The sequence below is a fragment of the Carcharodon carcharias genome, chromosome 7 (assembly GCF_017639515.1).
Source record: "Carcharodon carcharias isolate sCarCar2 chromosome 7, sCarCar2.pri, whole genome shotgun sequence".
In the NCBI taxonomy this organism is placed as follows: Eukaryota; Metazoa; Chordata; class Chondrichthyes; order Lamniformes; family Lamnidae; genus Carcharodon; species Carcharodon carcharias.
In genome coordinates, this window is record NC_054473.1 from 6,085,469 (window position 1) to 6,111,055 (window position 25,587).

General features: G+C 47.1%; 1 protein-coding gene across 1 annotated transcript in view; it reads right to left on the reverse strand.

The window, feature by feature from the left end:
• uroc1 (urocanate hydratase 1) overlaps positions 1-25,587 on the reverse strand; it is a 226,309-nt gene that overhangs the window by 170,887 nt on the left and 29,835 nt on the right. Inside the window, exon 8 of the mRNA XM_041191845.1 lies at positions 19,022-19,165. Coding sequence (XP_041047779.1) covers positions 19,022-19,165 — 144 coding nt within the window. The remainder of the gene's footprint in view (positions 1-19,021; positions 19,166-25,587) is intronic.

The following is a 25,587-nucleotide window of genomic DNA, read 5'->3' on the forward strand; positions in this document are numbered from 1 at the left end:
GTGCTCACTGACCTGGGTGCGTGTGTATTAGTGTGTTCACTGCCCTGTGTGCATGTAATAGTGTGTTCACTGCCCTGTGTGCGTTTGTATTAGTGTGCTCACTGCCCTGTGTGTGTGTGTATTAGTGTGTTCACTGCCCTGTGTACATGTATTAGTGTGTTCACTGCCTTGTGTGCATGTATTAGTGTGTTCACTGCCCTGTGTGTGTGTATTAGTGTGTTCACTGCCCTGTGCGCGTGTATTAGTGTGTTCACTGTCCTGTGTGCGTGTATTAGTGTGTTCACTTCCCTGTGTGTGTGTATTAGTGTGTTCACTGCCCTGTGTGCATGTATTAGTGTGTTCCCTGCCCTGTGTATGTGTGTTAGTGTGTTCACTGCCCTATGTGCATGTGTATTAGTGTGTTCACTGCCCTGTGTGTGTATTAGTGTGTTCACTGCCCTGTGTGTGTGTATTAGTGTGTTCACTGCCCTGTGTGCATGTGTATTAGTGTGTTCACTGACCTGTGCACATGTATTAGTGTGTTCACTGCCCTGTGTGTGTATTAGTGTGTTCACTGCCCTGTGTGCATGTGTATTAGTGTGTTCACTGCCCTGTTTGTATGTATTAATGTGTTCACTGCCCTGTGTGCATGTATTAGTGTGTTCACTGTCCTGTGTGCGTGTATTAGTGTGTTGACTGCCCTGTGTGCGTATATTAGTATGTTCAGTGCCCTTTGCACATGTATTAGTGTGTTCACTGCCCTGTTTGTGTGTATTAGTGTGTTGACTGCCCTGTGTGCGTATATTAGTATGTTCAGTGTCCTTTGCACATGTATTAGTGTGTTCACTGCCCTGTGTGTGTGTATTAGTGTGTTCACTGCCCTGTTTGTGTGTATTAGTGTGTTCACTGCCCTGTGTGCGTGTATTAGTGTGTTGCCTGCCCTGTGTGCGTATATTAGTATGTTCAGTGCCCTTTGCACATGTATTAGTGTGTTCACTGCCCTGTTTGTGTGTATTAGTGTGTTCACTGCCCTATGTGCGTATATTAGTGTGTTCAGGGCCCTGTGCACGTGTATTAGTGTGTTCACTGCCCTGTGTGTGTGTGTGTATTAGTGTGTTCACTGCCCTGTGCGCGTGTATTAGTGTGTTCACTTCACTGTGTGTGTGTATTAGTGTGTTCACTGCCCTGTGTGTGTGTATTAGTGTGTTCATTGCCCTGTGTGTGTATTAGTGTGTTCACTGCCATGTGTGCGTGTATTAGTGTGTTCACTGCCCTGTGTGCATGTTTATTAGTGTGTTCACTGCCCTGTGTATGTGTGTTTGTGTGTTCACTGCCCTGAGTGCATGTATTAGTGTGTTCACTGCCCTGTGTGTGTGTATTAGTGTGTTCACTGCCCTGTGCACATGTATTAGTGTGTTCACTGCCCTATGTGCACGTGTATTAGTGTGTTCACTGCCCTATGTGCATGTGTATTAGTGTGTTCACTGCCCTGTGTGCATGTGTATTAGTGTGTTCACTGCCCTGTGTGCGTGTATTAGTGTGTTCACTGCCCTGTGTGTGTGTATTAGTGTGCTCACTGCCCTCTGCGCGTGTATTAGTGTGCTCACTGACCTGGGTGCGTGTGTATTAGTGTGTTCACTGCCCTGTGTGCATGTAATAGTGTGTTCACTGCCCTGTGTGCGTCTGTATTAGTGTGCTCACTGCCCTGTGTGTGTGTGTATTAGTGTGTTCACTGCCCTGTATACATGTATTAGTGTGTTCACTGCCTTGTGTGCATGTCTTAGTGTGTTCACTGCCCTGTGTGTGTGTATTAGTGTGTTCACTGCCCTGTGCGCGTGTATTAGTGTGTTCACTGTCTGTGTGCGTGTTTAGTGGTGTTTCACTTCCCCTGTGTGTGTGTATTAGTGTGTTCACTGCCCTGTGTGCATGTATTAGTGTGTTCCCTGCCCTGTGTATGTGTGTTAGTGTGTTCACTGCCCTATGTGCATGTGTAATTAGTGTGTTCACTGCCCTGTGTGTGTATTAGTGTGTTCACTGCCCTGTGTGTGTGTATTAGTGTGTTCACTGCCCGTAGTGTGCATGTGTATTAGGGTGTTCACTGCCCTGTGATGTATTAGTGTGTTCACTGCCCTGTGTGTGTGGTGGGGGCATGTGATTAGTGTGTCCACTGCCCTGTTTGTATGTATTATTGTGTTCACTGCCCTGTGTGCATGTATTAGTGTGTTTCACTGTCCTGTGTGCGTGTATTAGTGTGTTGACTGCCCCTGGGAGCGTATATTAGTATGTTCAGTGCCCCTTTGCACATGTATTAGTTTGTTCATGCCCCTGTTGTGTGTATTAGTGTGTGGCCTGCCCTGTGTGCGTATATTTGTATGTTCAGTGCCCTTTGCACATGTATTAGTGTGTTCACTGCCCTGTTTGTGTGTATTAGTGTGTTGCCTGCCCTGTGTGCGTATATTAGTATGTTCAGTGTCCTTTGCACATGTATTAGTGTGTTCACTGCCCTGTGTGTGTGTATTAGTGTGTTCACTGCCCTGTTTGTGTGTATTAGTGTGTTCACTGCCCTGTGTGCGTGTATTAGTGTGTTCACTGCCCTGTGTGTGTGTGTGTATTAGTGTGTTCACTGCCCTGTGCGCGTGTATTAGTGTGTTCACTTCACTGTGTGTGTGTATTAGTGTGTTCACTGCCCTGTGTGTGTGTATTAGTGTGTTCACTGCCCTGTGTGTGTATTAGTGTGTTCACTGCCATGAGTGCGTGTATTAGTGTGTTCACTGCCATGTGTGCATGTATTAGTGTGTTCCCTGCCCTGTGTATGTGTGTTAGTGTGTTCACTGCCCTATGTGCATGTGTATTAGTGTGTTCACTGCCCTGTGTGCGTGTGTATTAGTGTGTTCACTGCCCTGTGTGTGTGTATTAGTGTGTTCACTGCCCTGTGTGCGTGTATTAGTGTGTTCACTGCCCTGTGTGCGTGTATTAGTGTGTTCACTGCCCTGTGTGCGTGTATTAGTGTGTTCACTGCCCTGTGTGCATGTATTAGTGTGTTCACTGCCCTGTGTGCGTGTATTAGTGTGTTCACTGCCCTGTGTGAGTGTATTAGTGTGTTCACTGCCCTGTGTGCGTGTATTAGTGTGTTCACTGCCCTCTGCGCGTGTATTAGTGTGCTCACTGCCCTCTGCACGTGTATTAGTGCGCTCACTGTCCTGTGTGCGTGTGTATTAGTGTGTTCACTGCCCTGTGTGCGTTTGTATTAGTGTGTTCACTGCCCTGTGTGTGTGTGTATTAGTGTGTTCACTGCCCTGTGTGCATGTATTAGTGTGTTCACTGCCCTGTGAGCATGTATTAGTGTGTTCACTGCCCTGTGTGTGTGTATTAGTGTGTTCACTGCCCTGTGTGCATGTGTATTAGTGTGTTCACTGCCCTGTGTGTGTGTATTAGTGTGTTCACTGCCCTGTGTGCATGTATTAATGTGTTCACTGCCCTGTGTGCATGTATTAATGTGTTCACTGCTCTGTGTGCATGTATTAATGTGTTCACTGCCCTGTGTGTGTGTATTAGTGTGTTCACTGCCCTGTGCGCGTGTATTAGTGTTCACTGCCCTGTGTGCGTGTATTAGTGTGTTCACTTCCCTGTGTGTGTGTATTAGTGTGTTCACTGCCCTGTGTGCATGTACTAGTGTGTTCCCTGCCCTGTGTATGTGTGTTTGTGTGTTCCCTGCCCTGTGTGCGTGTATTAGTGTGTTCACTGCCCTGTGTGCGTGTATTAGTGTGTTCACTGCCCTCTGCGCGTGTATTAGTGTGCTCACTGCCCTCTGCACGTGTATTAGTGCGCTCACTGTCCTGTGTGCATGTGTATTAGTGTGTTCACTGCCCTGTGTGCGTTTGTATTAGTGTGTTCACTGCCCTGTGTGTGTGTGTATTAGTGTGTTCACTGCCCTGTGTGCATGTATTAGTGTGTTCACTGCCCTGTGAGCATGTATTAGTGTGTTCACTGCCCTGTGTGTGTGTATTAGTGTGTTCACTGCCCTGTGCGCGTGTATTAGTGTGTTCACTGTCCTGTGTGCGTGTATTAGTGTGTTCACTTCCCTGTGTGTGTGTATTGGTGTGTTCACTGCCCTGTGTGCATGTATTAGTGTGTTCCCTGCCCTGTGTATGTGTGTTAGTGTGTTCACTGCCCTATGTGCATGTGTATTAGTGTGTTCACTGCCCTGTGTGTGTATTAGTATGTTCACTGCCCTGTGTGTGTATTACTGTGTTCACTGCCCTGTGTGCATGTGTATTAGTGTGTTCACTGCCCTGTGCACATGTATTAGTGTGTTCACTGCCCTGTGTGTGTATTAGTGTGTTCACTGCCCTGTGTGCATGTGTATTAGTGTGTTCACTGCCCTGTTTGTATGTATTAGTGTGTTCACTGCTCTGTGTGTGTATTAGTGTGCTCACTGCCCTGTGTGTGTGTGTATTAGTGTGTTCACTGCCCTATGTGCATGTAATAGTGTGTTCACTGCCCTGTGTGCATGTGTATTAGTGTGTTCACTGCCCTGTGTGCGTGTATTAGTGTGTTCACTGCCCTGTGTGTGTGTATTAGTGTGTTCACTGCCCTGTGTGCATGTGTATTAGTGTGTTCACTGCCCTGTGTGTGTGTATTAGTGTGTTCACTGCCCTGTGTGCATGTATTAATGTGTTCACTGCCCTGTGTGCATGTATTAATGTGTTCACTGCCCTGTGTGTGTGTATTAGTGTGTTCACTGCCCTGTGCGCGTGTATTAGTGTTCACTGCCCTGTGTGCGTGTATTAGTGTGTTCACTTCCCTGTGTGTGTGTATTAGTGTGTTCACTGCCCTGTGTGCATGTACTAGTGTGTTCCCTGCCCTGTGTATGTGTGTTAGTGTGTTCCCTGCCCTGTGTATGTGTATTAGTGTGTTCACTGCCCTGTGTGTGTGTGTGTGTGTATTAGTGTGTTCACTGCCCTCTGTGTGTGTATTAGTGTGTTCACTGCCCTGTGTGTGTATGTGTATTAGTGTGTTCACTGCCCGATGTGTGTGTATTAGTGTGTTCACTGCCCTGTGTGTGTATTAGTGTGTTCACTGCCCTGTCTGTGTATTAGTGTGTTCACTGCCCTGTGTGCGTATTAGTGTGTTCACTGCCCTGTGTGTGTATTAGTGTGTTCACTGCCTTGTGTTTGTATTAGTGTGTTCACTGCCCTGTGTGCATGTGTATTAGTGTGTTCACTGCTCTGTGTGTGTGTATTAGTGTGTTCACTGCCCTGTGTGCATGTGTATTAGTGTGTTCACTGCCCTGTTTGTATGTATTAGTGTTCACTGCCCTGTGTGCATGTATTAGTGTGTTCACTGCCCTGTGTGCGTGTATTAGTGTGTTGACTGCCCTGTGTGCGTATATTAGTGTGTTCAGTGCCCTGTGCACGTGTATTAGTGTGTTCACTGCCATGTGTGTGTGTATTAGTGTGTTCACGCCCTGTGTGCGTATATTAGTGTGTTCAGTGCCCTGTGTGTGTGTATTGGTATGTTCACTGCCCTGTGTGCGTGTATTAGTATGTTCACTGCCCTGTGCACATGTATTAGTGTGTTCACTGCCCTGTGTGTGTATTAGTGTGCTCACTGCCCTGTGTGTGTGTGTATTAGTGTGTTCACTGCCCTATGTGCATGTAATAGTGTGTTCACTGCCCTGTGTGCATGTGTATTAGTGTGTTCACTGCCCTGTGTGCGTGTATTAGTGTGTTCACTGCCCTGTGTGTGTGTATTAGTGTGTTCACTGCCCTGTGTGCATGTGTATTAGTGTGTTCACTGCCCTGTGTGTGTGTATTAGTGTGTTCACTGCCCTGTGTGCATGTATTAATGTGTTCACTGCCCTGTGTGCATGTATTAATGTGTTCACTGCCCTGTGTGCATGTATTAATGTGTTCACTGCCCTGTGTGTGTGTATTAGTGTGTTCACTGCCCTGTGCGCGTGTATTAGTGTTCACTGCCCTGTGTGCGTGTATTAGTGTGTTCACTTCCCTGTGTGTGTGTATTAGTGTGTTCACTGCCCTGTGTGCATGTACTAGTGTGTTCCCTGCCCTGTGTATGTGTGTTAGTGTGTTCCCTGCCCTGTGTATGTGTATTAGTGTGTTCACTGCCCTGTGTGTGTGTGTGTGTATTAGTGTGTTCACTGCCCGATGTGTGTGTATTAGTGTGTTCACTGCCCTGTGTGTGTATGTGTATTAGTGTGTTCACTGCCCTGTGTGTGTATTAGTGTGTTCACTGCCCTGTGTGTGTATTAGTGTGTTCACTGCCCTGTGTGTGTATTAGTGTGTTCACTGCCCTGTGTGCATGTGTATTAGTGTGTTCACTGCTCTGTGTGTGTGTATTAGTGTGTTCACTGCCCTGTGTGCATGTGTATTAGTGTGTTCACTGCCCTGTTTGTATGTATTAGTGTTCACTGCCCTGTGTGCATGTATTAGTGTGTTCACTGCCCTGTGTGCGTGTATTAGTGTGTTGACTGCCCTGTGTGCGTATATTAGTGTGTTCAGTGCCCTGTGCACGTGTATTAGTGTGTTCACTGCCCTGTGTGTGTGTATTAGTGTGTTCACGCCCTGTGTGCGTATATTAGTGTGTTCAGTGCCCTGTGTGTGTGTATTGGTATGTTCACTGCCCTGTGTGCGTGTATTAGTATGTTCACTGCCCTATGTGCGTGTATTAGTGTGTTCACTGCCCTGTGTGCGTGTATTAGTGTGTTCACTTAGCTGCGTACACATGCTTGTATGTTCACTATCCTGTATTAGTGTGTTTACTGCCCAGTGTGCATGTATTATTTGTTCACTGAATGTGTACGTGTATTAGTGCGTTCAATGCCCTGTGTATACTTGTTAGTGTGTTCAGTGCCCTATGCACATGTATAAGAGTGTTCACTGCCCTGTATACATATGTGATTGTGTTCACTGCCCTGTGTACTTGTATTAGTGTGTCCACTGCCCTGTTTATATGTGCTAATATGTTCACTGCCTTGTGTACATATGTGAGTGTGTACACTGCCCTGTGAACATGTGCTAGTTTGTTTTATGAGGATTCCCTTCATCAGAGGCACTAAATTTTCATTAGAAAGACCTCAATTACATCACCCGTCGACTTGCAATACTCAAGGGAGCAGAAGCCTAGCCGACACAACCTGTCCTATAAATTTACTCCTTAGCCCCAATGTCGTTCTGGTGAGTCTATGATACTCCCTCTCCAGGGCCAATATCTCCTTTCTGAGACACGGGACCCAGAGCTGAACCCAGTTGTTTCAGATGGGGCTGGACTAAGGCTGGACTAAGGCTCTGTACAAACTGGAGTTGATTCCACATCCTCACACTACTCCAACCCAGTATATTGCAGCCGCTCAATGTTAGAGGCCCTGCAATAAACCCATTTCTGATGGATGGGCAAGTTTATTGCTTTATGTCGTGAAACAAAATGGCCAGCCCAGGAGGACCACGTTTGTAAGTTTCAGTCAGAGCCTGAGAGTGATTTTCCGAATGGCACTTAGCCTCAGAGAAGCAGCAGTTTCTAGAACCTTCACTGACTGGAGCCTACCGTCACCGACACCCCTACCCCGCCCCCCCCCCACAACCTACCAACAGTAACCAAAAATTCACCGTCCAGATATGTTGCTAAGTAACACGGTTTCCTGTGATTCCGTGTGCTCTTTGTTTGAAAGTCCCATGATTAACACAAAGAGGAGACAGCCCAGGGTCAACCACTGTATGGTTGCTGTGTTGTTCTTACTGTAGAAGGGAGTTGGCCTCAATGAAAGAATCTGCATGTTGTTCATTTTCAGGCGAGCCAGAACATTGAGGGGAACATGCCTGTATGGTCTTGTCCCAATGTTTTCTTCAAGACTGAATGAGCACCTTGTATCTTAATGCCAGGAGTTGCTCAATGATCTTTATCTTCCCATTCCAAAAGACAACTCAGCTCTGCTTCAGTTGAAGAGGAGCATTCTCAAACTTTGCCAAATCTTTCCCTCTCTGCTGCCAAATACCTCTCTCCTCAGCAACCAGTAACAGGAACACCACACCTGGTAGCTGCAGAGATTATTAGCTTTAATTATTGTTTGTTTTTGGGTTGGGACCGCCACTGACAAGCTGAGCATTTATTGCCCATTGCGACAGTCCCTGTGGTGTAGGTACACCCACCGTGCTGTTAGGGAGGGAGTTCCAGGATTTAGACCCAGCGACAGTGAAGGAACAGCGATATATTTCCAAGTCAGGATGGTGAGTGACTTGGAGGGGAACTTCCAGGTGGTGGTGTTCCCATCTGTCTGCTGCCCTTGTCCTTTTAGATGGTAGTGGTCATGGGTTAGGATGGTGCTGTCTAAGGAGCCTTGGTGAGTTGCTGCAATGCACCTGGTCTGTGGTACGCACTGATGCTACTGTGCGTTGGTGGTGGAGGAAGCAGGGCCTGGGTGAGGGGGCTGCACAGGGTGCTAATCACCAGGACACATACTCATTGTCTGAGTAGCCTGTCAATCTGGATGGTCAATGTCCAAAGCAGCCAATTTGGCGCGCAGCCCATCCTGATTGACAGGCTACTTGGCCAATCGTTACTGTTGTTCAGCAATCATTGGCCGAGTAGGGCATGCCAGATTACCTCGCGTCAGGACTCATGTGAGGGATTGTTCTGTTTCTGTTCTGTGGGAGCTTTCTTCACTTCAGAACCAGCTGGAGGCTGCTGGAGTGCAAGGTAAGGTAAAGCGCATAGTGCCTCACCTCTACCCCCAGAAGGCACTTCCCAACCTCCTCCCTCGATGGTGTGTAGTCCAGGCCCATCGCAAACTGACCTCCTCCCTCGATGGTATGTGGCCTGCCCCAGAGACCCACCTTGCTTCGGTCCCTAGGTGAATGCAAGTGACCAGGGAAATGTTCTCCACTGTACCCAGGCCAACATTCAAGGGCAAGGCAGTTCAAATTAGGTCATAGCTAGCAACAATATAATGAATTAGACTGCAACTCACTTGGACATATTTAATGTTGAAAGCTGTTAACTTGTTGGCTTTTCAAGGAACATAACCTTAACCCTTGTTGAGTTCACTTTAATCTTGGACATTGAGTGGAATCCTGTCATAAGTAGAGGCTGGTTGATGTTAAGTTATTGTGAAACATTAAACCTTGTACTGAATTAAGCCCTAGTGATTAATCTTGATCTATCAAGTATTTAGTGCACTGGGCCGGGCCTTTCCTGTCCCGACCTCCCCCCTCTCAATGGTGTGGTCCTGCTTTCACTTTGCCTGTGAATTAGTTGATTGGTTGTGTGCAGCTTTGGTCTCCTTATCTGAGGAAGGATGTTCTTGCTATAGAGAGAGTGGAACGAAGGTTTACCAGACTGATTCCTGGGATGGTGGGACTGACATATGAGGAGAGATTGAGTCGGTTAGGATTATATTGACTGGAGTTCAGAAGAATGAGGGGGGATCTCATAGAAACCTATAAAATTCTAACAGGACTAGACAGGGTAGATGCAGGAAGGATGTTCCCGATGGTGGGGGAGTCCAGAGCCAGGGGTCACAGTCTGAGGATACGGTTTAGACCATTTAGGACTGAGATGAGGAGAAATTTCTTCACCCAGAGAGTGATGAGCCTGTGGAATTCGCTACCACAGCAAGTAGTTGAGGCCAAAACATTGTATGTTTTCAAGGAGGAGTTAGATATAGCTCTTGGGGCGAAAGGGATCAAAGGGATCAAGGGAGAAAGCGGGAGTAGGATATTGAGGTGAATGATCAGCCATGATCATAATGAATGGCGGAGCAGGCTCGAAGGGCCGAATGGCCTACTCCTGCTCCTATTTTGTACGATTTCTATGTTTCTATGATAGGGTGCCTTTCACAACCTCACAAACGTGCTTCTCTCAGGAGTCTCAGCTATTGTGAAGTATTTCTGCGATCAATGTTGATATGTAGGGAATTCAGATGTCCAATTAGCCTTGACCAAGATTCACAAACAGAAGGGACCAGATGCCGGGAATTGGGGGTGAAATTGGATTATTGGGTGCTGCTATGGGGCACCTTAAAGTTCCGAAATGGAGTTTGCAGCACATGCACACATTTCTGATGCAAGTTGTGCCAACTGGTGGCTGGTTGCCATTATTGGTGAGGGGGTTTGTGCACACGTTGTAATATATCTTTAAGGGATGGCAGCATGACATCACCAGAAGGGCAGTGTGTCACGTGATCCAGTTTAAGTTTCACTTTTGCTTTGACAGAGCGCACACATGCAGCTCTATTGTCTTCAATGTTTCTATCCATGTATTTTTGTTCTCATGTGCCTAGATTAAATAAATGAACCCACAACGTGTTTACACAATGCCTTATGAGAGATTGGTGCCTTTATGTTATTATAACACACACGACATGGTGTGCAGCAGTGGTTCCTTCTAAACAACATGGTGCTCAGCCTGGCAGTAATATTAAGTACAGGTACAACATGGTGAAGTCTTAGATCATGTTACATGGCATGAAATGACCCTCGATGCTTTGGTCAGACCGTAACAGAGTCACAGCATCAGCAAGCATTGAAAACACAGCATGGTGACTGCGCAGTAAAGCTTTGAAGACACGGTGCTCAAATAAAAAGCTGGTAAGCCGACAGATATCTCGTGGTGAGATTGCAGCACATAACCTGTCAGTTCTGTGTCTGGGACAGCATGCTGAGAGGGCCAGCAGCTCAAGAGGACCAGCAACAGCTTAGCTCAGTTAGAAAAGGTGAGTGACCAGGGTGTGGGCCGGATCAATAGCGAGAGAGAAAGGGTCAGACAAAAGAAAACACCAACAAAAAGTCCTCAATAATCAAGCCAGAGAAGGCTGCAATTATGACAGGTGGAGATTCAGAAAAGCATGCAAAAGCAGCTATAGCGCCACTCATCCCAGGTACTATAGGAGAAAGAAGGTCAAAGGGATATTGTCAAAACGTTCACAAAAATCCCGTTTGAATTGGGATGCAGCTGACCTGCTAACCGAATTCAAAATGTTTAAACTGCATACAGAGCCATGTGGCAGAATCATCCGGTTCCGTTAGCAGTGAACATCATGGCCGGCGTGAGTAAACAATATAGCGAGATGGCCAAAAATCAGTTTTATGCCATTGTGAAACCAGTTTGTGATAATTCGCTCCACCCAACAATGGTGCTCTGAGTTTCCTGTCGCCGCACATCAGGAACCTAATTTCGATACTTTAACATCTCATTATAATCCCAGAATCATCCTTCCCCAACACTGGATCATCTGAGCACATCGATGTGATAGCACACTGACGTGTTTCAGAACGGTACAGAAGCAATGTGCACCTGGCGAGCTGCCCTTCACTCGGGACTTTGAGGTTTGTTTGCCTATATTGCTTCGAGCAGCACTTGGGGTCTCAGCGCCAGGATTCTCAGACAGAACCACTTCACTATTAGGGGGGCTCACGGGCAGGTCTCTATCTACCAGACCAGCTGTAAGGTAGGGGGTGCTTTTCACTGGCTGCAGGGCTGGGGCTTGTTTGGGGAAGGGGGAGAAGTGGCCTCAGGCAAGGGAAGAGGCTGCAGGGTGAGGGCTGTACTGGGGAAGGGGGGTATCCCAGGGTGTGTGTGTGGGGGGCACATGTTGGTCTATGCAAGTGGCCTCAAGATGGTGAGGGCTGAGGAAGCAGCCTCCAGAGGAGATGAGGCCAGATGGAGATGTGAGGGTGTGTGTGAGAGAGTGAGTGATGATGTCCCTTGAGCTGGCAGTGAGTGAGATGCCAGTGAGTGTGTGATGGGCTCGAGTGTGTGAGTTTAGAGTGATGAGGTGGTTGCCTTACCCTGGTGGTATGGATGAGATCATTCATCCTCTTTCTGCACTGGATGGCCAACCTCTTCTGTGCAGCATTGGCACTGACCACCACTGCCACTGCCTGCCAAGCTGGAGTGGTGAGATTGCTGGACCTCCTGTGGCCAGAGCGGGGATGGGGGACATCAAGCCGGGCCTCTGAAAGGCATCCCAGTGACAGGACACTGAACTCTCCCTGGCTTTCAGGGCCATGTCTTCACTGGATCAGCCCTGGGCTCCAGGCGTTGGGAACTGTGTGTGCGGCTGCAGTTTAGATATGGCCCCCGCAGTGAGGAAATGGTGAGGTGTCAGCGTGGGGAGACATTCAGAAGCTGCCGGCCAGCGAGACAGCCTGTTTCCTGTGGGAAGCGAGGATATGGCGTGAAAATCTGCCATTCACCCGCTACTGCACTTGGTGCAAATCTGGGATGATTCCACCCATGGGCCTGAAACCTCCCCCCCGTCGGGCGTGTGCGATCGGTGGGTCTGGGAGCAGTCAGGAAATGGGCCCCTCAACCCGGTCGGACTCCGACGATGATTTCACGCTGACCAGCATGAAACGCGCACTGAAAAGCTCAGGGTGGGGGGGTGGGGGGGGGTGGTGGGGAAGAGGGTGGGTGACAACATCATCGGGAGCACGAGCGCTTTCACCGAGCTCCCTGAAGGCAGACATCTACCCCAGGGAGAGACAGGCCTGCAAATAATAACAGAAAAAGCACCAAAAAAGCTGCAAAAAAAAAATGTCCATGCAGCACAATCAAGCACCTGAAAGCAGACCCCATAAAAATGCTGTCCCCAGATATTCCTTTTTATTTTATTTCCCCGTGGAGATTTCATCCCGCCCTTGGATGAGGTTTCATCCAAGATGTAAACCCGCCTGGCCGATTGGTTGGACAGGCCACGGGAAATCGCTGACAATTGCGCCGGTGGTTCAGTTGTCGGTGGGCACGCTTCCAACTGCTGCACACGCCTGCAAATTGAAATATCGCTCGAGTGCGCGATGACATCGGGAGACTCGCCCAACGTCATCTTCCACAATTTTACACCTGTTTGGTTCAGGCACACTGCCACCTGCGGAACCTAAAATTCTGTCCATGGTTTCTTGTGTCTTGTTCCAGGTGTGTCTGACCCAGACAAGCAAGCCATAAAAATTCACCTAGCAATGGGGAATAAAGGTCTACACAGGCTGAACACATCAGGATTAACAGCAGAAGAGCTAAAGGATCCCCAAAAGATATGGACTACATTGGAAGACCTGTTCAGAATCAGGTTAAACTTCGTATTCATCGACTGGAGTTCATGTCATTTCGAAAGCAGCCCACAGTATCCATGGACCACTTCATCAGCAGATGCAGAGGGGTAGGTGCTGTGATTTTTCAATTGTGGAGTTGGCAAGCAGAATTGTTGAGTTGGTGATCACACCCAGGCCCATGGAAATGTTCCAGAAAGATCTGCTAGACAAGCCCAAAATGTATAGTATTGAAGGGCTCCTCAAGGATGGACATAGGTACAGAGCAATCCTCAAAGGTTGACAAAGGTTACAGCTCCTATGTACAACCCCAATTATTGACGCATTCATTAGAACACTTAAACCTAGTGAGACATGTAGAAGGTATGGCCTCCTGCGTGCACCAAGGACATGCCCAGATTTCTACCAATTCTGCGAAGCACGTGTCAGAAAGGGCCATTGGCAGCGGCAGTGACTAGAGCAAAGGCTGATGCAGCAACAAAGAGCCATGCACTGATCCAAACAGACCGTACACAACGGGGACCTTCAAGTAATAAGAATGACCAGAAACATAAACATGAGGTGCTGGACAAACCGAAGCGTGACCATGATGTGCACGATGAGATGAGGAGCTGTGAACACATGTTTCACACTGTCAATCTCATGGAAAACATAGATATAGTTACACCATCCGAAGTGTTTGCCAAGATTCAAATTATCTGTCCTAAGAAAGTTGGTAACTATTCAATATTGGCCAAGATTGACACAGGGGGAAGTGCCAACATCCTACTCCTGTGGATTCTAAAAGACATGAATCCACAGATGGAAGGCCAGGACGAAATCTGATGCTATGAACCTTTCAGCATACAACGGTTCACTAATTCCTTGTGCAGTTTCCATAGACCTGGGGTGCAAGTACAATCAATCCAATTGGGTGTCACAGATGTTCTACTTCGTAGGAACCAAAGGCCCAGTGATTGCAGGTCTACTGGCATGTCGTGACCTCACACTAGTAACAATACATGGAATCATTCAGACATCACAAGGCAGATCAACCTCAGGAATTGCCCCTATCACCTCAGATCATGACTTAACATTGAAATATCCAGAATGTTTTTACAGAATTGGCAGTTTCAATGGAACTGCAACATTACACTTGCAGCAGAATGCATATCCATCAATTGATCCACCACCTAAGTGCAGCATCTACTGTACAAGACAAGTTTGAGATAGAACTAGACAAAATGGAGAAAGACAGAATAATTAGAAGAGAACAAGAGCACACCGATTGGTGCAGCTTAATCATGTGTCGTAAAGAAAGATTTGAGAGTATGCCTCAATCCAATGACATTTAAACACAGCTTTGAAACATTATCCTTACAAAATCCCACATTCGAAGTGTTAAACTGAGATTTGAAGGGCAAAATTCTCCTTGAATCTTAATGCCAAGCATGGTTACCGGTCAGTATATCTTACAGAGAAGTCCCAAAAGCTTACTACATTCTGTACCCCATTCGGACGATGCTGTTTTCAATGACTTCCTTTCAGGCTATCTTAACCAGGATCTCTTTCGAGCTCACATGGACCACATTGCATGCACTGTGCCTGGATACACCTGTATCGCAGATGACATTGCTGTTGTGGGAAGAACAAAGCAAGAACATGACCATAACCTGCACTTGTTGATGTAAGCGGCACATAGGGCAGGATTATTACCTGGTCAGGCAGGAACGGTGGGACAGTCCAAGAGTAGCTGTGAAGCCAACTGCCAGTTAAAGGCCAGCCAGTGTGAATTGTGTCCTGAAATGCTCAGCGCTGCCTGGGTGGTGTGGTTGGGTGGGGAAGGCGAGTGTGGAAGTCAGCACATACACGCGGATGCGCTCAGTGAAAGCTCCCTGAGGGCACAGAGCTGCCTCGGGGAACTGAAGAATTTTAACATGAAAAATAAACAATTGGAAAATAAGGAAAACATGTTCCCTCATGTCACATGAGCAGGGGGAATGTTAAAGAGAGTTTTAAAAGTTTTTATTTTTTTCTAATCACTGGTCGAAACCTCATCCCGCCCCTGGATAGGGTTTCGCGAAAAATGCAAAGGCCGCTTGGCTAATCTGCCCACCTGCCAACCGTGAGGTTGGATGGGCAGGGAAAAATTCAATTAAATGAATTAATTAGTGGGCTTAACAACCCACTTAATTGTCGGTGGGCGCGCTGCTGACTCTCGCCCTCGCCAGCCAGCTGAAATATCGCGCGAGTGTGCAATGATGTCGGGACACTCGCCTGACATCATCATGCATCATTTTACGCTCGAGCAGGTAGGCGCATGCCCGCCCAACAATGGGAAACATTCTGCCCATAACGAAGGATTGGTGCTCAACAGTCTGAAATGTGCCATCGATGGTCAGCAGATCAGTTTCTTCAGTTCTATTTATCCCAGTGCTGGCATACGTCCTGATCCAAGTAAAATAGGGGATATTAAGGCCCTGCCAACTCCTCAAGATAAGGATGATCTTGGAAGGTGTCTAGGTCACATTAATTTCTTGTCTCCATACATTCCCAATTTTACTCAAAAATCTCCATCGCTAAGGGAATTGCTGAGAAAGGATGTGCCTTTCCTGTGGCACGAAGACCACCAAAACCCCTTTGAAGCTCTGAAACCATCATTATCAGAAACATCAACAATGCAATTTTACCATCCTACGGAGACAACTACCCTGACAAAAAGATCTGGGAGCATGCATACCACAAAAAGACAAACTGATTGCAGTTGCTTCAAAATCTCTGTCTGTTAGGCAACCCAACTATTCCAACATCGAGTGGGAAACATTAGCTTTAGTGTTTGGAAATGTGCGTTTCCATACCTATCTATTTGGTAAAAGATTTGATGTAGAGACTGACCACAAGCCCCTGGAGATCATTTGGTGAAAACCATTGACCAGTGCATCGCTGAGATTGCAATGTCTCTTGATAAAGATTCAAGGTTATGACTGTGAGATTAAGTACAAGCCCGGTAACTCGATGGACACATCGGATACACTTAGCAGATTGCCTAACCCAGTGAAAAGTGAAGATAGATCCTTAGATCTACAAGTTGACTTCATTGACATTGAATTTGAAGATGTTCTCCAAATTGTTCTGGTGCATTTTGCGCAATGCAAATGCCAGAAGCTACAAGGAGAAATTCCACACCACAGAAACTAGAAAACCATCATTGAAGGATGACCTGATTCAATTCAGCATGTCCACAAACACGTGAGATTATTTTGGCCTTATCGAGACAGCTAGACATCTCACGGGGAGTCACTTTTAAAGGCAGTATGTCATCATGCTGGAATCTTTGTGACCTGATTTCCTTCAACAACTTCATCATTTACGTATAGATCGGACGGGAAGACTTACAAGAGAAACAGTCTATTGGCCAGGTATGAACAATAACTTTGAAGTTGTCCTCCAGAAGTGCGAGGCAAGTCAAGAGCATATGTCAAGTCAGCGCAAAGCACCACTCATTCCACATGAAGTTCCGACTCATCCTGTGTCCAAAATCGCATCTGACTGCTTTCATGTCTATGTCGTTGTTGACTACTTTACCAAGCACACTTTAAGTGCTATTCAGGTGCACTTTAAGTACAATTTATTTGTTGTGCCAAGAGAGATCATTACGGATAACAGTCCATAATTTATTAGTAAGCCATTTCAGGATATGTGTGAAAAGTGGAATATCGATCACACTACTTCTTCCTCTCATTACCCCAGATCTAATGGCCCAGCTAAATAAATGATACATACGGTGAAATCCCTAATTTTCAAATGTAGACAGACCAAGCAAGATCTACACATCTCAATGTTACATTTGAGAGCAACACCTTTAAGTGCGACTATTCCATCACCTGCAGAGCTTATGTTTGGCAACCATTGCATACCAATTCATGAACTCTTACCCATTCCACTCTCTCAAAAACTAGAGGGCAAATTTTAAAGCTGCGAGAGAAGATGACCAGCGTGCACGATAAAAAGGCAGGTGCAGACTTGCCAAATTTACAGTTAGAACAATAAGTTCTCATCCAGGATCCCACAGAAGGTATATGACAACCAGCTGAGGTGACAAGGATTTATTTGGAACCCAGGTCCTATGAAGTCATTACACACAAAGGTGCAGTGATGAAGCATAACCAAAGACAAATCAGATCCATTCCAGCTCTTCAACCACCATGCAGTCCTATTGTATCGAGACATGTTCCCAAATGCAACCAGGAGCAACATCCAAGACTGACAATCCCACAGATCACTGTGAGCAATTAAAGAAACCTCCAGACAAGGTCACCGTTACAAGATCTGGGAGCACCAACAGATTACTTCCAGACTTTAGAGACTCATAGATTCATCAGTCCTATACACTTATGTAATGGTAACTAAACATAAACATGGATTGTAAGTAGTTACACTTCCTTGGAAGGGGGGAAGTATCTTTAAAAAGAAAGGGGGATGTTGTAATATGCCTTTAAGGGATTGCAGCATGACATCACTAGAAGGGAAGTGTGTCATGCAATCCAATTTTCATTTCACTTTTGCTTTGAGCAAAGCACAAAGCACAGCTCTGATGTCTCAAGCTTTCTACCATTGTATTAATGTTCTCATGTGCCTATTGTAAAGAAATGAACCCACAACATGTTTACCCAATACCTTATGAGTGATTAGTGCCTTTACATAATTACATTAACACGACCACACACACCTAATGTTTCCCTGAAATATACAAAGCAGGCAGACAATGACATCAATCCGTGAGTAAATTGAACTGTAACCAGTGCTACCATTTTAGAACAACAGGGTTTAACCTGCGTCCTTTCTTAAGCTCGCACAACTGAACACATGTTCAATATGCATGATTGAGGGAGAGGGTTAAAGGGGCCCAGAAACAGGAGAAGCACCAGGACTCTTGATTTCTCTCCCTGGCCCTCTGGGACAGTAATGGTTGAAGGTGGTGGATGAGGCACCAATCAAGCGGGCTGCTTTGTCCTGGATGGTGTCAAGCTATTTGAGTGTTGTGGGAGCTGCATTCATCCAGGCAAGTGGGGAGTATTCCATCACACTCCTGGCTTCTGCCTTGTAGATGGTGGACAGGCTTTGGGGAGTCAGGGGGTGAGTTAATTGCTGCAGGATTCCTAGCCTCTGACCTGCTCTTGTAGTCACCATATTTATATGGCTAGTCCAGTGCACTGCAGGAATTCACCAAGCCTTCCCAGGGAGCATCTTCCAAATGCACGACCACTACCATCTAGAAGGACAAGGGCAGCAGACAGATGGGAACACCACCACCTGGAAGTTCCCCGCCAAGTCACTCACCATCCTGACTTGGAAATATATCAGCCGTTCCTTCACTGTCGCTGGGTCAAAATCCTGGAACTCCCTCCCTAACAGCACAGTGGGTGTACCTACACCACATGGGCTGCAGCGGTACAAGAGGGCAGCTCACCACCACCTTCTCAAGGGCAACTAAGGATGGGAAATAAATGTTGGCCCAGCCAGCGACACCCACATCCCATGAATGAATTTTTTTTAACGTTCAGTTTCTGGTCAATGGTAACCTCCAGGGTGTTGATGTTGAGGGATTCAGTGATGGTAGTGCCATTGAACATCAAGGGGAGATGGTTAAACTCTCTCTCTTGTTTGTGATGGTCATTGCCTGGCACTCATGTGGCATAAATACAATCTGCCACAATGGAGCCAAAGCCTGAATGTTGTCCAGGTCTGGCTGAGTGCTGGCATGGGCTGCTTCAGTATCCAAATAAGTTATAAATGGAACTGAACACTGCGCAATCATCAGCGATCAGCCCCCTTTCTAACTTAATGATGGAGTGTCATTGGAGGAAAGGCTATAGTAGAGAAGGTCACCCCTGGGTGTAAAGGAAAACTTCCCCTCATCTCCCCGTCCCTCCCAGTTTGTTGGTGTTTTCTCAGACCAGATGAGGCAATTTGTTGGTGGCACAGAGCGCAGGAAATGGACTCACCTCTGCTATCACTCCCACACAGCCGATGATGGCTGCAGCCTTGGCCTGTGCGCCGCTCATTCCGCCCAGTCCTGATGTCACAAAGACCTTGCCGCTGAGGTTGTCTAAGCCCAGGTAGCGTCGGCCTGCGTTCAACACTGTCAGCTGAAACACAAACAGACCTGGACTTGAACTCTTCAACACACTCATTTTGAGCTTACGATGTGGCCATGCTTGTTGTTCATGCCTTATTGTAAGCAGACAGTGGTATAGTAGTAACTGGAAACCAAAGCCAAAGCTCTGGGGGTATAGATTCTTTTTTATTCATGGATGGGATGTGGGCGTCGCTGGCTGGGCCAGAATTTATTGCCCATCCCTAATTGCCCTTGCTTGCTCAGAAGGCATTTAAGAGCCAGCCACATTGCTGTGGGTCTGGAGTCACATGTAGGCTCAGACCAGGTAAGAACAGCAGATTTCCTTCTCTAAAGGACGTTAGCAACCCAGCTGGGTTTTTACAGTAATTGACTATGGTTTCATGGTATCATCAGACTTTTAATTCCAGATTTTTATTGGATTCAAATTCCACCATCTGCTGTGGTGGGATTCGAACCCAGGTCCCCAGAGCATTACCCTGGGTCTCTGGCATACAAGTCAGTGACAGTACCACTATGTCACCACCTCCCCTAGTGGAGCAAATCCCACTATTTAAATTCTATTAATTAATAAAAACTCAGTTAATAAAAAAAATCTGGAACTCAACCTCATTAATGGTAAACATGAAGCCCGCTTGGTTCCCTATTGCCTACATGTGACTTTAGACCCACAGCAATATGGTTGATTCCTAATTTCTCACAGGGTAATTTGAGGTGGGAAACCGAATGCTGGCCTTGCCAGCGAAGCCCACATTTTTAAACAACCAGCCGGAGGCATCCAGGTCACAAATAAAAGAACGAACCTGCAATTATTTAGCACCTGTCATAACTTCAAGACCTCCCAAAGCGCTTTACAGCCAATGAAGTTCTCTGTTCTGAGGGAAGGGCATTTAAGCAGACCAGGGTTCAAGAGGTAATTAAATGTGTTGCTGGCGAGGCAAGTGATTGAATGATATGGGTGGAAAGCGGGAGTGCTGCACTGTCAGAGGGTCAGTACTGAGGGAGTGCTGCACTGTCAGAGGGTCAGTACTGAGGGAGTGCTGCACTGTCAGAGGGTCCGTACTGAGGGAGTGCTGCACTGTCAGAGGGTCAATTCTGAGGGAGTGCTGCACTGTCAGATGGTCAGTACCGTGGGAGTGCTGCACTATCAGAGAGTCAGTACTGAGGGAGTGCTGCACTGTCAGAGGGTCAGTACTGAGGGAATGCTGCACAGTCAGATGGTCAATATTGAGGGAGTGCTGCACTGTCAAAGGATCAGTACTGAGGGAGTGCTGCACTGTTGAGAGTCAGTACTGAGGGAGTGCTGCACTGTCAGAGGGTCAGCACTGAGGGAGTGATGCACTGTCAGATGGTCAGTGTTGAGGGAGTGCTGCACTGCCAGAGGGTCAATTCTGAGGGACTGCTGCACTGTCAGAGGGTCAATACTGAGGGAGTGCTGCACTGTTGAGGATCAGTACTGATGGAGCACTGCACGGTCAGAGGGTAAGTACTGAGAGAGTGCTGCACTGTCAGAGGATCAGTGCTGAGGGAGTGCTGCACTGTTGGAGGGTCAGTACTAAGGGAGCACTGCACTGTCAGAGGTGAGTACTGAGGGAATGTTGCACTGTCAAAGGGTGAGTACTGAAAGAGTGCTGCACTGTCAGAGGATCAGTACTGAGGGAGTGCTGCACTGTCAGATCGTCAGTACTGAGGGAGTACTGTACTGTCAGAGGGTCAGTATTGAGGGAATGCTGCACTGTCAGAGGGTCAGTACTGAGGGAGTGCTGCACTGTCAGAGGGTCAGCACTGAGGGAGTGATGCACTGTCAGATGGTCAGTGTTGAGGGAGTGCTGCACTGCCAGAGGGTCAATTCTGAGGGACTGCTGCACTGTCAGAGGGTCAATACTGAGGGAGTGCTGCACTGTTGAGGGTCAGTACTGATGGAGCACTGCACGGTCAGAGGGTAAGTACTGAGAGAGTGCTGCACTGTCAGAGGATCAGTGCTGAGGGAGTGCTGCACTGTTGGAGGGTCAGTACTAAGGGAGCACTGCACTGTCAGAGGTGAGTACTGAGGGAATGTTGCACTGTCAAAGGGTGAGTACTGAAAGAGTGCTGCACTGTCAGAGGATCAGTGCTGAGGGAGTGCTGCACTGTTGGAGGGTCAGTACTAAGGGAGCACTGCACTGTCAGAGGTGAGTACTGAGGGAGTGCTGCACTGTCAAAGGGTGAGTACTGAAAGAGTGCTGCACTGTCAGAGGATCAGTGCTGAGGGAGTGCTGCACTGTTGGAGGGTCAGTACTAAGGGAGCACTGCACTGTCAGAGGTGAGTACTGAGGGAGTGCTGCACTGTCAAAGGGTGAGTACTGAAAGAGTGCTGCACTGTCAGAGGATCAGTACTGAGAAAGTGCTGCACTGTCAGAGGATCAGTACTGAGAAAGTGCTGCAATGTTGGAGGTGTTGTTTTTTGGATGAGACATTAAGCTGAGGCCCTGCCTGCCTTCTGAGGAGGTTGTGAAAGATCCCTTGGGCACCACTGGAAGAAGACCAGAGGCCTGACCAATGTTTGTCTCAGACAACATTCTGAAAACAGGTGATCTGGTAATTTATCTCACTACTGTCCTTGGGATCTTGCTGTGTGAAAATGTGTGTGGCTGCTGCGTGACTACACTCCCAAAGTACTTCACTGGCTGTAAAGTGCTTTGTGACATCCCGAGGTCTTGCAAGACACCATAGAAATGCTGCTCTGCGCTGATTTTTAAAATTTGATCACCTCCATCTTTAGCCAGCAAGCCCAATTCGCATTCACTTGTAGACAGCTTCTGTGCTGAAGACTATCTACCTGAGCTCCAGTGCATTTTCCTCACTGAGTCTCTATCACCTCTCACTTTACTCTCAATGGGGGCTCATGTGAGTTCCATGGGGTTGATGACAAAGGCAGCCCCCGGACCCTGATGGAACAGGAATGTATCAGTCAAAGTGATTCTGCAGCACGTGATGGTTATCTTTAATTCAATGGAACCTGTCTCTTTGATTGCACAGTGTAATAATCTCCATAATGGATAGTGCGTCACAGAAATAAAGATCAACAGATCTGACAACAACTTAGAAAAACGTGTCTCCAATAAAAAGCACTGTAAATAATACCAAGTCATCTCAATTATTTGAGGCAGATTCTAACTGTTCACATTGTGCAGTTTACACTTCCACCAACTGAGTTTGTATCCATCCCCGGGTGATTGGAAAATTGGATTCTCTCACTGTTGACTGGAAAAGTCCAATAGAATTGAGTTTGGGATATTTTCAAACATATTCTTGAGTCCATGAATCAAGGGCACAAAACTGGCCAATATTAATCAGAGAATGAACTTGAGGCAAATAGAAAATCTCACCATGGGTGAAACAAACCGGGTGTTGGCTTTTAGATGTAGATGTAACCCCGTGCTGTACCTGTCCTGGGAGTGTTTGATGGGGACAGTGTAGAGGGAGATTTACTCTGTATCTAACCCCGTGCTGTACCTGTCCTAGGAGTGTTTGATGGGGACAGTGTAGAGGGAGCTTTACTCTGTATCTAACTCCGTGCTGTACCTGTCCTGAGAGTGTTTGATGGGGACAGTGTAGAGGGAGTTTTACTCTGTATCTAACCCCGTGCTGTACCTGTCCTGGGAGTGTTTGATGGGGACAGTGTAGAGGGAGCATTACTCTGTATCTAACCCCGTGCTGTACCTGTCCTGGGAGTGTTTGATGGGGACAGTGTAGAGGGAGCTTTATTCTGTATCTAACCCCGTGCTGTACCTGTCCTGGGAGTGTTTGATGGGGACAGTGTAGAGATAGCTTTACTCTGTATCTAACCCCGTGCTGTACCTGTCCTGGGAGTGTTTGATGGGGACAGTGTAGAGATAGCTTTACTCTGTATCTAACCCCGTGCTGCACCTGTCCTGGGAGTGTTTGATGGGGACGGTGTAGAGGGAGCTTTACTCTGTATCTAACCCCGTGCTGTACCTGTCCTGGGAGTGTTTGATGGGGACAGTGTAGAGATAGCTTTACTCTGTATCTAACCCCGTGCTGTACCTGTCCTGGGAGTGTTTGATGGGGACAGTGTAGAGATAGCGTTTCTCTCTGTCTAACCCCGTGGTCTACATGTCCTGGGAGTGTTTGATGGGGACAGTGTAGACGGAGCTTTACTCTGTATCTAACCCCGTGCTGTACCTGTCCTGGGAGTGTTTGATGGGGACATTGTAGAGGGAGGTTTACTCTGTATCTAACCCCGTGCTGTATCTGTCCTGGGAGTGTTTGATGGGGACAGTGTAGAGATAGCTTTACTCTGTATCTAACCCCGTGCTGTTCCTGCCCTGGGAGTGTTTGATGGGGACGGTGTAGAGGGAGATTTGCTCTGTATCTAACCCCGTGCTGTACCTGTCCTGGGAGTGTTTGATGGGGACATTGTAGAGGGAGTTTTACTCTGTATCTAACCCCATGCTGTACCTGTCCTGGGAGTGTTTGATGGGGACAGTGTAGAGGGAGATTTACTCTGTATCTAACCCCGTGCTGTACCTGTCCTGGGAGTGTTTGATGGGGACAGTGTAGAGGGAGCTTTACTCTGTATCTAACCCCGTGCTGTACCTGTCCTGGGAGTGTTTGATGGGGACAGTGTAGAAGGAGCTTTACTCTGTATCTAACCCCGTGCTGTACCTGTCCTGGGAGTGTTTGATGGGGACAGTGTGGAGGGAGCTTTATTCTGTATCTAACCCCATGCTGTACCTGTCCTGGGAGTGTTTGATGGGGACAGTGTAGAGCGAATTTTACTCTGTTTCTGTAACAAATTACATTTTGAAAACTTGATGTGAGGTTTTGCTGGACCGAGTGAGGAAAGTTTCCAGACTGATCCATAATCGTCGTCTCTCTGTCACACGGCCCATGTTGTGTTGGATTGTCTCTCAGCGAGAATGGGTCGATTGCAAAACTTCCAGTCTCCCAAAGACAGGAGGCAATGAACGTGTTCACCCATCTCAGCTGGATTGGAATGGAATTGGCAGAGACGAAACGAAAAATACAATATTTCTGCTCATTCTCCGGATCTGGGCATGGCTGTAATGAAGGCTGGTTTTTATTTCTCATCCTTAGACCCCCTTGGATAGATGAAGCTAAGTATTCTTCTTGGATCACCGTTGGCAGGTTGATATAAATTGAATGTCTTGCCTCAGCCATTTCTTAGGGCAGTTAAACATCAAAGCCATTGATGCGGGTTCGGGAGTCACATAAAGACCCAGACTCAGTGAGATCCCCCCTCTAAAGGGTCATTAATGAACCAGTTTGGGTTTTTACAGCAATGCAACAGCTTCATAGTCACGGTCACGTTTTTATTTCCAGACTTGGTTTTAAAATTGAGTTCAACTTCTGAAACTGTGCTGGTGTGACTTTAAATCAGTTTGTTTGTGTTTTCTGGTCCAGACCTGCCAGGTTACTGGTTTAGAAACAAAATCACTGAACTGGAGTTTCCCTCAAAACATCCAACCCACATCACTATGTCTCCTTGACTGGAAGGAAGAAAACAGTATAAACATTGTGACGTTTCTCTGAAAGACAGAACATTAAACTGTTTGGGAAAAAATAAAACGCACAAGGCCATTCAGCCCTTCTAGACAATTCTATTCCATCATGGCTGATTTTTATCTTAAATCTATTTGACCACCTTTCCACCATGTCCCTCAAGTCCTTACCCCAACAGAAGTCTATCGATCTCATGGCTTCAGTGCTCCGGCCTCGGCAGCTGTTTTGTGGGAGAGAGTTCCGGATTTCTACTCCTCTTTGCATGACTGAGTTCTTCCAGACATCACCCCTGGCTCTCATTTTAAATTTCTGCCTCCTTTATCTGGATTTGCACCCAGCCCCCCTACCCTACCAGAGGAAATGGTTGCTCGGGTGGAGGGGGTTTTAATCAAAATAAGGGGTCATTTTGGGTTCGGTGGAGAGTTACAGTCCTAAAAGAATCAGAATCCCAACCCAAATCCACCCAATTCTGGCTTAAATTGAGGGGGGGAAGGTGAGTGGTTGTCCAATCTGCTCCAAGGAAGTGGCTATTTAAATATGGTAATGAGGCTGTGTACCTCATTGTTCTTCAGCTTTACAACTTTAATTCTGGTTGGACAAGGAGCAGGAACACCCTGCTACACCCGGGTGGGGGCTTGGTTAGATTCAGGAGGGCAGATGAGGCCTTTGCCTATCTCATGGAGTCTGCATGCCCATCTGAAGAAATCTGCCTTCAGGATGCCCCTCCCCCAATCTTTCCTAGAGGCCTCCAACCTCCCCCCTGAATTCTCTGATTCCAACCCCCACCACCCCCATCATCACAACCCCATCCCCCCACTCGGACAGGCAAGATAAGTAAAAATCCAGGCCTCTGCATCTCCCCTATCAAATCCTTTTGACATTTGCAATTACACGATCAGCTGATCTCTG